Source organism: Microcaecilia unicolor, chromosome 1 (genome assembly GCF_901765095.1).
Source record: "Microcaecilia unicolor chromosome 1, aMicUni1.1, whole genome shotgun sequence".
NCBI lineage: Eukaryota > Metazoa > Chordata > Amphibia > Gymnophiona > Siphonopidae > Microcaecilia > Microcaecilia unicolor.
In genome coordinates this window covers 624055352-624070147 of record NC_044031.1, presented here as the reverse complement: position 1 = coordinate 624070147, position 14796 = coordinate 624055352, and the positions used below count along the sequence as shown (strand labels likewise).

At 42.3% G+C, this 14796-nt stretch overlaps 1 protein-coding gene across 1 annotated transcript in view; it reads left to right on the top strand.

The window, feature by feature from the left end:
* Positions 1 to 14796, top strand: part of LOC115460340 — a 172745-nt gene that overhangs the window by 25367 nt on the left and 132582 nt on the right. The window contains exons 2-3 of the mRNA XM_030190130.1: positions 5736 to 5843; positions 10420 to 10693. Coding sequence (XP_030045990.1) covers positions 5736 to 5843; positions 10420 to 10693 — 382 coding nt within the window. The remainder of the gene's footprint in view (positions 1 to 5735; positions 5844 to 10419; positions 10694 to 14796) is intronic.

Genomic DNA, 14796 nt, shown 5'->3' with positions numbered 1-14796 from the left:
CCTGCAACAATGCATCATCTGTGCAAGAACTACTGAATCTTGGACTGAATTAACCCTGAGCTACCTTAGGTTACTGATCATGGGAGACTTTAACCTGCACATTGAAACTCCAGACACCACTACTGCTGCCTTCCTTAATATGATGGCAGCTCTGGGGTTCATTCCACTGATCAAGTCTGCAACCCATGAAAAGGGCTATATGCTCGATTTGGGCCCATCTGTTTTATGTAGTCCTAAATAGAAAATTTGATTAGAAAATGATCCGTCCATGGTAGGGATGTTATCTCGATGCCACCAGCCATGTGTTACACTTTTCACTACATTTGGATGTTGGCACGTAACACTTTCTCACTAAAGGCACATGTATTTATTTGCTGCACTTGTATCCCACATTTTCCCACCTATTTGCAGGCTCAATGTGGCTTACAAAATGTTACAATGACATATACATATTATAGAATAAGAATTTCAGAATATGGATACAGATAGGTACTTTTGGTCCCTCTCTTTTTTGCTATCTAGCTCAGCCATGTAAGTTATTATGAAATTGATAACATTTCTCCTACAATGCTGCTGTTCAAGCAGAATGACAGAAACCTCTCTCATTTTCCCAATGCAATATAGAGAAAATCTTCTTTTGAAACTCACTGTGGTGAGAGGTCTCTTTTCTCTTCCCAATTTCTCATTAAACGTTCCCCTTTGGGGGGGGGGGGGGTCATATACATTCCAGAATAGATGTTAATTGATAGAAAACTATTGTTTACAGGATTTTGAGAGAAACATTAAAATTAGAAACAGAATTTGACATTGTGGTGTGGTCTACAGAACCCTTGTTTAGTAATGGGGTAATCACTGCCTGTTTCCATGGTTGAGGCACAATTTCATTTTCATAAGAAATGATTGAAAAGATGGAGTCATCAAGGTAAACAAATGAGATGGAAATGGTTCAATGACCAGTGTAGTTGGGGCCAATGTACATGGGGGCTATTGCTTTTTGATGATTAATCATTACAGAATGGCAGGAATTCCAGTTCTCATCAAGAGAACTAGGGGAAGCTAAAAACACCATAACTTCTTATGAACTTATGTTCATCTGTTGTGTGCAATGGTGTGGAATGAGTAGAGACTATTATTACAGCCTGTCTGAGGTTCAGGATCTTATCTTTGAAGCAATATCAAAATTTTCTGGGACAGGGGAACAGTGCATAAAGGAGTAGTTGGCATTGGGCATTAAAGTAGAGGTTGTTCTGAGGCAGCATGGGCATAATTATATAAATATGTTTAAAATTTATTTCAACTTTTCACCCTGCAAGTGAAGGAATGCCAGCTGGATTTAATTACTTAGAAAGTCTAGCTTTGGCTAAGCTAAAGGTTAGAAAGGTCAGAGACAGAAACTTTCTTTGACCCCTTGTGAGTGATGGATTGCTAATGCTAGCACATATGTATGCTATTATGAACAAGGCAAGCAGGCAGTTTGTTTTAAGATTAGGCTGAAATACTGTTTAGAGACAGGCAATAGTTAGATTTTAGAAGTTCTTGATATTTAGAATATGTCTTATAAGGATGCTTATTTTAGAATATGTTTTATTTGTGTAATTAATAATTCTGTGTAGAATATCTGTTCAACTCAGTGTGACTTTATAAGTAAGACTACAGTTGAAAAGGTCAGCATCTGGTTTGAATTAACTACGGTCTTAGCTAGTTCTGTGAAGGAAGCTAATAGGTGAAAAAGGTCAGAAAAAGTCAACTTACTTCCTTGATGGATTATAGGTAAATGTAGGACTGGTTTTCTGAAAGTAATAACTGATATGTATGCCATTAAGTAAGATTGGCCCTTGACCCCTTAATGAATGCCAGAGTCCAGTTAGCAGTTTGAGCTATGACTGGGATTATAGCAAAATGTAAGACTGGCCCCTTCGCCCCTCAATGAACCTAAGTTAATCATAATAAAATGTAAGAGACTGGTGCCATATTGTCTAATGTGAGGGGCCCCAGGTCATAGGTCAGTTTAGGACATCTCAAACCTATGTAACTGATATTTTGGAAATATATGTATAGAGATGATTGGTTCAGACAGGGTAATTAATCTATTCTTTACCATCTGGAGAGTAAGGGGGGCTAGGAGGGGGATAGAACTGTATATAAGTGGGAGCAGAAGCAGCTTACGTCAGAAGGAACAGACAGAAGAAGGAGAGAGAGGACAGACAGAAGCCACAAAGACACAGAGAGCTGAGAAAGAGAAGAAGAGACTTAATGCTGATGTCCTACTTTGTTTGCTGGCAAATAAAGAAGATTTCTCCCTCATTCTGGTGTGTGCTGTTTGACTCCTGAAGTACCACAGATTCTGCTAACACTAGTGGTAATTCCTGCAACAGTTCAAAATAGATATTAGCAAGGTTACCCATATCATTAATGTATTTTGATATATATTTCTTCTTTGTTCACCATATCCCATTTTTAAATATGAATGCTACGATTTTGCATGTTTCCAAAGTTTGTGCCAAACCTGATACCCCGCTACTTAGATTTAGCATGATGATACTTAGGGTTACCATACGTCCGGATTTCCCCGGACATGTCCTCTTTTTGAGGGCATGTCCGGGGCATCCGGCGGATTTTGCCCCCGCCCACGTTTGTCCGGATTTCTGGACAAACGTGGGCGCGGGTGCGGGCAGGCGCGTGCGTGCGGTGGGCGTGTGGGCGGGCGATCGGCGCGTGGTCTCCCGTCCCCTCCCCTTCCTTACCATGTTCCCTGGTGGTCTAGTGACGTCTTCGGGGCAGGAAAGAGCCCCCTCTTTCCTGCCCGGAGCGCTGCCTCCCCTGTCTATCATCCTTCCGGTCTGGCTGGGGATTCAAAATGGCCGCCGAGAGTTGAACTCTCGCGAGGCCGCTTCAACTCTCGGTGGCCATTTTGAATCCCCAGCCATACCGAGGAGGATGCAGCAGGCAAGGGCAGGCAGCGCTCCGGGCAGGAAAGAGGGGGCTCTTTCCTGCCCCGAAGAGAAGACGCTACTAGACCACCAGGGCTAGACAGTAAGTGAGGGGGGGGTATGTGATGGGGGGGAGGGAACTATGTGACGGGGGGGGGATAGGGGCGGAACCCGGACCTGAAGGGGGCGTGGCAGGGGCGGGGCATGAGGCGGGGTGGGGCGGGGTAGGGGGCATGACATGTGTCCTCTTTTTCAGAGGACACAAAATGGTAACCCTAATGATACTGTTACTTTAATAAGTGTAATTGTGCATGTCTCAAAGATGGACAATGAAAAGTGGAAGTAAGAGAGGCTACCAAATGTAATGCCAATGACAAGAAGTCAAGCAAACAATGCGGTTGTTCCTCTAAAGAGGTCATAATGAAACTACTTTAAGGAAAAGGCCAGTACTTCTGAGCCAAGACTGCCAAGTCTACATTTCAAAGCTTTCTTTGTTGTTTAGTTATAGGGGTTTGTGAAGATGAGGGTATTGGTGATGGTAACCCTATATGAACTGAAAAGTGGTCTGTCCAAGCAAGATATCTGTCCTATGAGCAGAAACCAGCAATTATTGGGAGAAAAAAATAAAATTTAACATATGGCCAGCTAATCAAATTGGAGTAGGCACTAAGAGGGGAGGTTATCAATGTGGGCTACCATTAAAGCATGCTATTTTACCACAGGTTACATTGTATGGCAATGAGACCTAACTGCTGTTAACTGGGGTAACAGTAAAATGAACCATCTTAATGGTAGCCCATACTGATAACTTTCCCTCCTAATTGTTTGAAGACTTGTAAGATGATCACTGAGGTTATCAGGATGTAGGTTAATGCCCCCTATGATTATTAAATTCAGATGAGTGGTGACATAGTTTGCTTGTAATGATAATAATTTTTCTAGAACTGTATTGGAAACTAGTGAAGGAACATAGAGAAGAAGCAGAGTGAATGGGAGTTCACCTGTTACCATAAAGACAAAGACATTCTTCACTGGTTGAGTACCGTTTGAAAATATGGCTGACCTTCACTTTGCATCTGAATACGATTCTGTAACCCAGTGATTCCCAAACCTGGTCCTGGAGGCACCCCAGCCAGTCAGATTTTCAGAATATCCATAATGAATATTCATGAGAGCAATTTGCATGCACTGCCTGCACTGCATGCAAATCTCTCTCATAAATATTCATCGTGGATATCCTGAAAACCTGACTTGCTGGGGTGCCTTCCGTCTTGGAGTTTGCAGATCGTCTGCCTTTCTGCTTTCTTGGGGTGCCTCCAGGACCAGGTTTGGGAACCACTGCAATCTATTGGTAAGATTTCATTTGATTTAATTTATTTTATTTATTGCATTTGTATCCCACAATTTCCCACCTTTTTGCAGGCTCAATGTGGCTTACAATACAATCGTTCCTTAAAACAGGTACTGTATATAAATACCATCTTACCCTTCAATCTAGCTGAAAGGTATAACTGTTTCTATAATTCCATTCTATACCCTACAAAGCTTTGCCAGTGCACTAGGTATATTCATTCGTTAATGTGCATTTGGTCTATTACCATACTTTAAATCAATCTGTGCAAAATCTATTTAATGCATGTTATGAATTATTATGCCTTAAAACTTTTTTTATATTAAAACAAAGCAAAAATCTTTGTAGATTTGACTCTCCTGTTTTCTTATAACTACACTGGCTTCCAATAGAAGCCAGAGTGCAATTCAAATTGTGTATAATGCCTCTTAAGGTACTGTATGGAGAAGCACCACCATGTATGACTGATTTAATACATCTATTAGCTAGTCACAATACTTATCATTTGAGTGATTCATTATTATTATGTTTTCCTTCTATAAGAAAAATTACATCTATGAAATTGCTAACATCTTCATTAATGATATCAAGATGTTTCAGTGTGGCACTCTTTGCCATCATCTGTTAGACCAATCAGGTCTTAGAAAATTTTTTGAAATTCTTTTAAATCTTGCGTATTTTGCACATTTTTGCTGCAGGATTTTAGTAAGGACGTTTAAAGAATGGATTCTATAGGGTTGGGTTTTTTTATTTTGTTTTGTTTTTTGCAATTTCTGTAGTTGTAATTGCTTTTATGAGGTTTTTATTATTGCAATTCCTGAATAACTGATGGTTTGTGTAATTTTGCAGTTAACTGTGTAGGAAATTGCAGATTATAAAACCTGCATAATGTACTGTAATGTACAAATCTGGAAATAAGGCCAAATAAACTGAAACATGTTTTTCTCTGCACATTTCTATAATGCACCTCACTCCTACACTACCCTGATATCCCATTATGGGGGGGCTCCACTGAATTGGTGGGGGGGTCGGGGGAATATGCAGTGTACATTCCTTTAGAGATGTGCACAAACACAAAAACTTTCAGTTCATTTTTGCAATTTTTCTTGATTTAGGTCTTTTACTTACAAATGAATGTATGTGCAATATATTTGTGCATGTTAAAAATGTATAATACAAATTTTTAAAAAATGTATTAAAAATGAATGCGTGACACAAAGCAAAAAAAAAAAAAAAGTGCATTAAATCAACTCAGTACATCTTAAACGTAGAGTGTACAAACCAACCAAACAAACAGTATAAGCCTATTGCAGAATCTCTCAAGCAATCCCTTGGGATCTCTATCACTTCACATGGTGTTGGCCATGGATAGGCGTGTGGATTCTTGGTCAACTTTTCTGCTATTTAGCTCATGTACTAGGACTGTTATGAATTTGTGATGTGATGTATTTCAGGTCTCTGGAGTTTTTCTGCGCTCACTAAGATGTACTTCTCTCTTATCCTCTTGCTTGGGATCTATGGTGGGATCCAGGCGAATTCTGACTGCAGTCCTCGGCCCAGTGGTAAGGAATTGAGATATTCTGTCACCATGGAGATATCTGATTATTTATCTTGTATTATATCCTGATATTCAGGCTTTTTACTTTAACCACATTAGAGAACTTTTGTCTATATTTGCAGTATTTACATCTTAGAAAAACCTTAAGCCTTGTAGACAATCTTCATTTTTATTTTCTTTATCTTTTTTATTTTTTCAAATGCTACTACTTGTGTGTAATTATGTATAGTGCTCAGTCTCAGTGCATTACACCAGCCATGATTGGCTATTGGTAATAGCAGCCACTGTACATCATCGCATTACAAATTCTCCCTGCCTTTCTTAGCTTGTATTTCAATCTCTATCAAGTTTTGGAAACATATAATGTGCTACTTATCATGGGGATGTAGATACTCTGATGGCTGTCTTCGTTGCTGTAGGTTATATTGACTATGGGTCCGGTGTAATGTTAAATAAAAATTATGTGAACGTGATTTGTTCCGTGACTTATATTGAACATAAATTGCTGTCTACATTCTCTCATTCACATTGTCGTTTTTGTTCTCAACATTCCTTGAATGAACGAAACATGGTCCAAGGTAAGGAAGGCAGGGAGGGTTTGTAGTGCGATGATGTATGGTGGGTGCTATTACCAATTGCGTATAGTGCTCAGTCTCGATGCATTACACCGGCCATGATTGGCTATTACACACAAGTAGGAGCATTTGACAAAATAAAAATGAAGTTTGTCTGCAAGGCTTAAGGTTTCTCTAAGATGTATGTACTACAGTAAATACAGAAACCAGAAATATCAGATAACCCAGTATAGAATTGTATTTGCAGTATGCCAGAATTTAAGTAACTTTCTATCTTTCCAGCTGGTAGTGGCCTTCCTCCCCTCTATCCCTTTGCCTCTTTTCTCTTTATGAAACTCTTCATCTTCTTGCCCTTATTCCCCTCTGTGTCAGGGGTTCTCTCACTTGCTCTATCCCACTAGATAAAGCCAGGATGTTACAGGAGTTTAGAGAGGTTTTGGCAACTATACTTGTAGATCTGATCAATTTTTCGAGACAGGAGTAGAGTACTGGAGAAGAGCGACCATTGCCTCTCTTCACAGGAAGCCAGTAACTAGAGGTCAATCACCCAAACCCTAGTTATGTAAATGTAGTCAGTGCTAAAGGGAATGGGTCATGGCATATTACTGCTACTATTGAGGATGTCTAGAGCAGTTTTAGACATAACTGCAGTGTGCAGGTGCACATAAGAGACAGTCCTAACCCTGTGACACTTGTCTAGCCAGGACCCAAAGACATGAAGATTGGCAACTTTCCAATATAATGCCAATTTTTAAAAAGAGTGCTAAGGGTGATCTGGGAAACTACAGACGAGTAAGCCTGATATCAGTTATTTATTTATTACATTTGTATCCCACATTTTCCCACCTATTTGCAGGCTCAATGTGGCTTACAGAGTTTTGTTATGTCATAGTCATTACAAGATGTCAGATATAATTGGTAGTGTACAGAGTTTTGTTATGGCATATTCATTATAGGATAACAGATACAATTGGTAGTATACAAAGGTTAAGTCAGGGTTAAGTAAGGGAAAAGATAAGGAAGGTTTTAGGAAGGATAGTAAAGAAGGTAGACTGTCAAAGCTGGTGGATTCGTAGGTATTTTGTGGGTTATGGGTTCTCTTTGTATGCCTTGCTGAAGAGATGTGTCTTCAGAGATTTGCGAAAGTTCGTTATTTCGGCAGTAGTTTTCAAGGCAGTTGGTAATGCATTCCACAGCTGCGTGCTTATGTAAGAGAAGGTGGTGGAGTGTATCAGCTTGTATTTTAGTCCTTTACAGCTGGGGAAGTGTAGGTTCAGAAATTTGCGGGATGATCTTTTGGCATTTCTGGGAGGAAGGTCCACGAGGTTTAGCATGTAGATTGGTTCATCTGCATGAATGATTTTGTGTACCATCGTGCAAATCTTGAACGCAATGCGTTCCTTGAGTGGGAGCCAGTGAAGTTTCTCTCTTAGGGGTTTTGCACTTTCATATTTAGTTTTTCCAAATATGAGTCTGGCGGCGGTGTTCTGGGCTGTCTGGAGTTTTTTGATAGTTTGTTCTTTGCAGCCCGCGTATAGTGCATTGCAGTAGTCCAGATGACTTATTACCATTGATTGTACCAGGGTACGGAAGATGTATCTCGGGAAGAAAGGTTTTACTCTTTTGAGTTTCCACATGGAGTGAAACATCTTTTTCGTTGTATTCTTCACATGGGCATCGAGTGTGAGGTTTCGATCAATGGTAACTCCAAGAATTTTCAGATTTTGTGAGACGGGAAGTGAGCAGTATGGTGTGGTTATGGTGGAGTATATGTTTGTGTTGTGAGGTGAGTACAAGGCATTGTGTTTTTTCTGCGTTGAGTTACAGGCACAATGATAGAAAAAAAGCAAGATCATGCATTTGGGCTGCAAAAACCCAAGGGGTTAGTATAGTTTAAGGGGTGAAGTAGTTCTGTGAACAAAAGAGGAACCTGTATGTGATGATCATAAGGTGGCCAAACAGGTACAAAATGTGATGGTGAAAGCTAGAAGGCCATTGTTCCCCTCTAAGCTGAGCTGGAGTCCTCCACCTACAATCCTGCCGGTGTGTGATGCTGTTTCATTATCACAATTTCAATAGTACAGGACAGGCAAACTCTGCAGGATTCCAGGAACCTGCCTGTCCCTAGTGATAGAAAACACAATATTGAAGCCCCCCCCCCCTCCGGTAGCTATGCAGTTGGAGGACTACGGCTCATCTTAGAGGGAACAGTGTAGGATGCTTGGGTCATAGGGAGAGGAATGGCCAGCAGGCAAAAGCAATGCCGCTGTTTAAGAGTTTGGTGGCACCTCGTTTAAGAATACTGTGTACAGTTCTGGAAACTAGGAGCAGTGGCTTAGCTAAGGGGGGCTCAAGGGGAGCGCTGCTCCCCCAAACAGGCTTCCGCCGGTGCCTATGTTTTACACGATCCATCACATGTAAAACATGCGCTGGCACCATCTGAAGTTCGCTTTCCACTCCTCTGGCGCCTTCAGCCTGGCTACGCTTCTGACTAGGAGGGAAGGGTTAAGATGGCTGTTTTAGTTGGCAATTCAATCATTAAGCATGTAGATAGCTGGGTGGGGGTGAGGATTGCTTAGTCACTTGCCTGCCTAGTGCAAAGGTGGCAGATTTTGTGCGTCGCCTAGATAAGATTTTATATAGTTATTATTATTATTATTATTAGCATTTGTATAGCGCTACCAGACGCACGCAGCGCTGAACACCTGATACAAAGAGACAGACCCTGCTCAAAAGAGCTATGGTTTAATTATAGTTCTGGGGAGAAGCTGGCTGTCTGGGTACATGTGCATGTGTGCATTCCAAGTAGATTAAAAAAAGTGGGAAGCCAAATTTAGGCTTTTAGGTAGAAAGTTAAAATCCAAATCTGGCAGGGTAGCATTTTCAGAAATGCTCCTTGTTCCACACGCAGGACCCAAGAGGCAGGCAGAGTCCCAAAGTCTCAATTCGTGGTTGAGATGATGGTGCTGGGATGAGGGATTTAGATTTGTTAGGAAATGGGCAACGTTCTGGGAAAGGGGGAGCCTATTCTGAAAGGATGGACTTTCTTCTTAACCGGGATGGAATCAGGCTGCTGGCACCAACATTTACCTTTAAAATGGGGGGGGGGGGGGGGGGGGGGGGGTAGTCGACAGACACTCAGGAGTGAGATATCCTTGAAGGATACTATCAAAACAGGACATTTAGAGAATCCCAGTAGAACAATAGGGAATGAAAGCCAGGAGTCTTTAACAGAAGTTGACGGATAATTTGCAACCTTTATTCTGCTTTCCTAAGTGGCTTCTAGATACAAGTAAAAAACACAATTTGAAGTGTCTGTATAAATGCTAGAAGCCTAAATGTAAAATGAGAGAATGAGAGTATTGTAACACTGTCACCTTGCTTCTGCAGGAAACTTAGAGGAATCCCAGAATGGTTTTAGAACTCTAGGGGGAGGGGTGGGGAAGCAAAAGCCTGGACAGGGATTCCATTAGAGGATGGGACTGCTGGAATTTAAATTAAACCTTGGGCCCACAAGAAAAACAGGAGTGTTGAGGGGGAATCTGCTTTAACCTAACACCCAGTCACATAATCAAGGGAAACTGTCAGAGAAACTAGAGGAAAATTGCCTACCTAAACTGGAACTTGAAAAGAAGCAGCCAGATCCTGTGCAAGAAAATATGAGTCCCTTGCCTGTAACAGTAGTTCTCTGTGGATAGAAGATCTTCTAGCCTCACAGAAGAATTTTCCGACATAGTAATGTCACCGACCCGGTCTGTCTGCCGACCCGGTCTGTCTGCAAGCTATGCAATCTTTAAAGCCTACTGTACATGTCTCTAATTTCCTACCTAAATACAAAGTATATATAGTACTGAACCACGACCCCTTATTCAGTTTAATGAATAGCAATCGACAATTCAGGGAGGGACTGTGTGGCTAGAAGATCTTCTATCCACTGAGAACTACAGTGTCAATTTTGGTCTTTCCAGCACTGCAAGCTTTCTAAGTTTTCACTTTGACTTTCAGAGAAGAACATCGCACTGACTGGAGAAGCCACACAGATCTCAGTAGACTACAATGGTTTTGCAAATTTAGCCATCGATGGGAATTCAAACACTAATTATTACAAAGGTTCCTGTTCCCACACTAGCTTTTATCTGAGTCCCTGGTGGCGGCTAGATCTAAAGCGTTCCTGGAAAATTGGATCCATCGTGGTGGTGAACCGGGGGGACTGCTGCTCTGAACGACTGCAGGGAGCACAAATACGCATTGGTAACAGTCCAGACAACAATAATCCTACGTGAGTTGCTTCTGGTGTTTGTTTGCTTAGAAGGATAATATTTAGATGATTAAAGGCTATCTATTCTCAACTAATGTATTAAACATAGTAAAAACATAGTAAATGATGGCAGAAAAAGACCTGCACGGTCCATCCAGTCTGCCCAAGAAGATAAATTCATATGTGCTACTTTTTTATTTGTACTGTCCTCTTCAGTGCACAGACCGTATAAGTATGGCCAGCCCTATCCCCGCCTCCCAACCACCGACCCCGCCTCCCAACCACCAGCTCTGGCACAGAACATATAAGTCTGCCCAGCACTATCCTCGCCTCCCAACTGCCAGTCCCGTCTCCCACCACCAGCTCTGGCACAGACCCTATAAGTCTGCCCAGCACTATCCCTGCCTCCCACCACCGGCTCTGGCACAGACCGTATAAGTCTGCCCAGCACTATCCCTGCCTCCCACCACCGGCTCTGGCACAGACCGTATAAGTCTGCCCAGCACTATCCCTGCCTCCCACCACTGGCTCTGGCACAGACCGTATAAGTCTGCCCAGCACTATCCCCGCCGCCCAACCACCAGCCCCGGCACAGACCGTATAAGTCTGCCCAGCACTAGCCCGGCCTCCCAACCACCAGCTCTGCCACCCATTCTAGGCTAAGCTCCTGAGGATCCCTTCCTTCTGCACAGGATTCCTTTATGTTTATCCTACGCATGTTTGAATTCCGTTACCATTTTCATCTCCACCACCTCCCGCAGGAGGGCATTCCAAGTATCCACCACCCTCTCCGTGAAAAAATACTTCCTGACATTCTTCTTGAGTCTGCCCCCCCTTCAATCTCATTTCATGCCCTCTCGTTCTACAGCCTTCCCATCTCTGGAAAAGGTTTGTTTGCGGATTAATACCTTTCAAATATTTGAATGTCTGTATCACATCACTCCTGTTTCTCCTTTCCTCCAGGGTATACATGTTCAGGTCCACAAGTCTCTCCTCATACGTCTTGTAACGCAAATCCCATACCATCCTCATAGCTTTTCTTTGCACCGCTTCAATTCTTTTTACATCCTTAGCAACTCATGCTTCTAAATTCCTACACTAGAAAAAGATCACTACCAGGATTTCTTAAACATGTGAAACCCCCCCTTTGTGGGTGGGTTTAATGTGAGTGACAGAGAAATCTTGGTAAAATGCTTTTAAAACTTAAACAGGTTTATTCTTTCTAAACTGAACTGTCAGTTTGCTTGCCTTAGTAGAACTGCTCAGGAATGTGGCTGTTTGAACATTGGTACATTTCAGGAAGGGGATGGGCCCACAGCTCTGCCTGCATGCAAATAGAAACACCAGGTAGCAAAAGAGTGTGCTGTTTCTGCTTTTGTGATCTTGGACTAAGAAGAAGCACAAATGGGTTTTCAGGAATAGAACAATTGAGAATCTTTTTTTAAGCTGACCTGTCAAGGGCTATGTTTTGGCATTTCTATGCCTACATCAGGGATCAATAGGAATCAATTCTCTCAAAAAATATGAATGTGTCAAATGTGTAGTGCCCTGGGATTGCTCCTGAGGAAATGAGAGTTAATAACAATTTTAGTTTTACCTGTTGCTGGAAGTTCTTGTTGATTTTACTATTAGTAAAGTTCATTGTTTATTAAAAGCAACCTGTAGTGTAAAAGTGGATTCTTATAACCTGAGACTGTGTTAAACTGGAAAAGATGGCAGTGGCGTTCCTAGCCTGGCTGACACCCGGGGCGGATCGGCGAAGTGCGCCCCCCCCCCCGGCGAAACTACCCCCGGGTGCATTTTTACCTGCTTGGGGGGGGTGCCGCGCGCCTGTTAGCTCCGAGTCCGCTCGTTCCCTCCCTGCTGCCCCCTCTGCCCCGGAACAGGAAGTAACCTGTTCCGCGCAGAGGGAACAGCAAGGAGGGAATGAGCGGACTCGGAGCTAACAGGCGCGCGGCACCCCCCAGTGGCGTGCACCCGGGGCGGACCGCCCCCACCGCCCCCCCCCCCCCCCTTGGTACGCCACTGGATGGTGGCAACCCTCCCCCCCCCCTCCACCCCGGGCCTAACAGGATTTAGCCCAGCTCCAGCCTGGGCAGAGCTCCAAAAGAGACTTTACCTTTTGTGGACCCTGGTTCAGGTGTCTGACCCAAAGAGTTTATCTGGCATCCAGGACTTGTCTGGAGGGGACCAGGGTTATATATGCATAAAAATATCTGTCTTGGTCTGGGAATGTTTTGTATAGCTGAAAAGTTGGAGTATTATGAATACAGCAGGAACAGATGACATAGGGTGACACAGCCTGTTTTGGCAATCAGTAATGGTGGTTATACTTCACATAAGAAAGGATCGGTGCCATATTGGCAAATAGACTTCATTGTGAGAGCTAGGACCAGTGCTGGATAAAGCAGATGATATACAGAACCTTGGACAATGATGCAGCTAGTCCAGCTGCTCAGTCATTTTCACAGCAAGATGTGTAAATGAAGTTTGATTTTTTTCCAGACTCTCTCCCTCAGCCTGTTGTCTCCCCCAAACCTCTCTGCCAAATATACACTCTTCCTAACCCTATTTCAATAAGTATCTCCTCCCAGTCAGCCACCATCACCCTGTCCCCAATACCTCCAACTTAGAATTCCTCTACAAGCAGACTGACAGAGTTCTGGGCCCCTGGGCAATAAGGTTCATGGACCCTAGCCACCCGCCCAACATATCCTACTGGCTATTACTGTTTAGGTGAGAGTGTAAATGATAAAAATAAATACCATATCAAAAATCAGAAGAAAATCAACCAGAGGAAGATACAAAGGAAAATATAAACCGAGGGGTTAGAGAAGCACCCAGCAATATAATACAGAATAGATTAACAGACAATAAGGAGCAATCTACAAGGAATACCAATGCTTGCAATACTCTCAGTTAGGTGCAACAGTAACTACAGAGCCAGATGGGTCTACTCTAACATCAATAAAATTCTTCAATCATTTTGGGTTAAAGCAAACATACTATATTTAAATTTTATACAAATTATAGACTTACAAGGAAAATGAAGGAAAACACATGCCCCTTACAGCCAATACCTATGCACCTCACCTATATGATTCTAGAGAAATCAGGGAAAAATAAATATATGTGGTCCCTAAAACAATGATGAAAATATAATCTCAAAACCCAGTTTCTTTCAGGTTCAAGGGCAGAGAGATGTGGTAGCCATGTTAAAGGAAATCAATAGAAATAGAAGAAGTTCTCTCCCAAGCAACCCTTATTATCATTTTATTCTGAGATTCTTCCAAGGGAATTAGTTGAATTTAAACTATCTGCTGAAGGTGAGACTGCTGGGTCCTATCCCCAGGGTGTCCCTCAGTTCTCACATAATAAACCCAAGACAGAGGAAGTAAAGTGTTGAGGAATCTGGAAGATCTCACGCATATATTCACCATATCAGTTGATGACATCAAAGATGATTTAGGGAAGCTCACAAATCTCAAATTAAGTCTTATCTGATTTTCCAATGCTTCCAATTTCATATTGTACCACAACTTTATATTTAACCAAAGCTACCTTGCAACTTTGAAGTTCACTAAATTATTCCACAAACCCCAAAGACTCCCCAGGCTTCATCAGTTCTTTTCTATGTCTCACAACTTGGTTCTGAAGCAAATCAAACTTCTCATAAATGTATCCAACCACACAGATAAAGTTTTCTCCATTTTACCTATGGCTGCCACCAGATATTTCAAAGCTGCCTCAGTCCTGGTTAAGATGTTCCTCTTAAGCCAACCGCTTCCTCAGCAAACACAGCTCAGCTCCCAGTAACCACCAAAGTCCCATCATCAGGACCAGGCTCAGAAAACATCTGGGCTCATCTGAAAAGAAAGACCATTTGCTAAAGCCACCCCTAAAAAAATGGTTCCATAATGCTATCTCCAGCTTCAAACAATGCTTCACTTCCTGGTCGCCATGAGATATCTCAATGCTCCAGGCTAAATGAGTAGTCAGCCACAATGGCCAATGTAAGCTCTCCAGTACTGTGCACCTCTTCTGAAGCCACAATCCCAAACACAGAGAGCATAAAGAAGTTCAATGTCTATTGACCATAGGAGGCAGAGGCCTCCAAGACACTG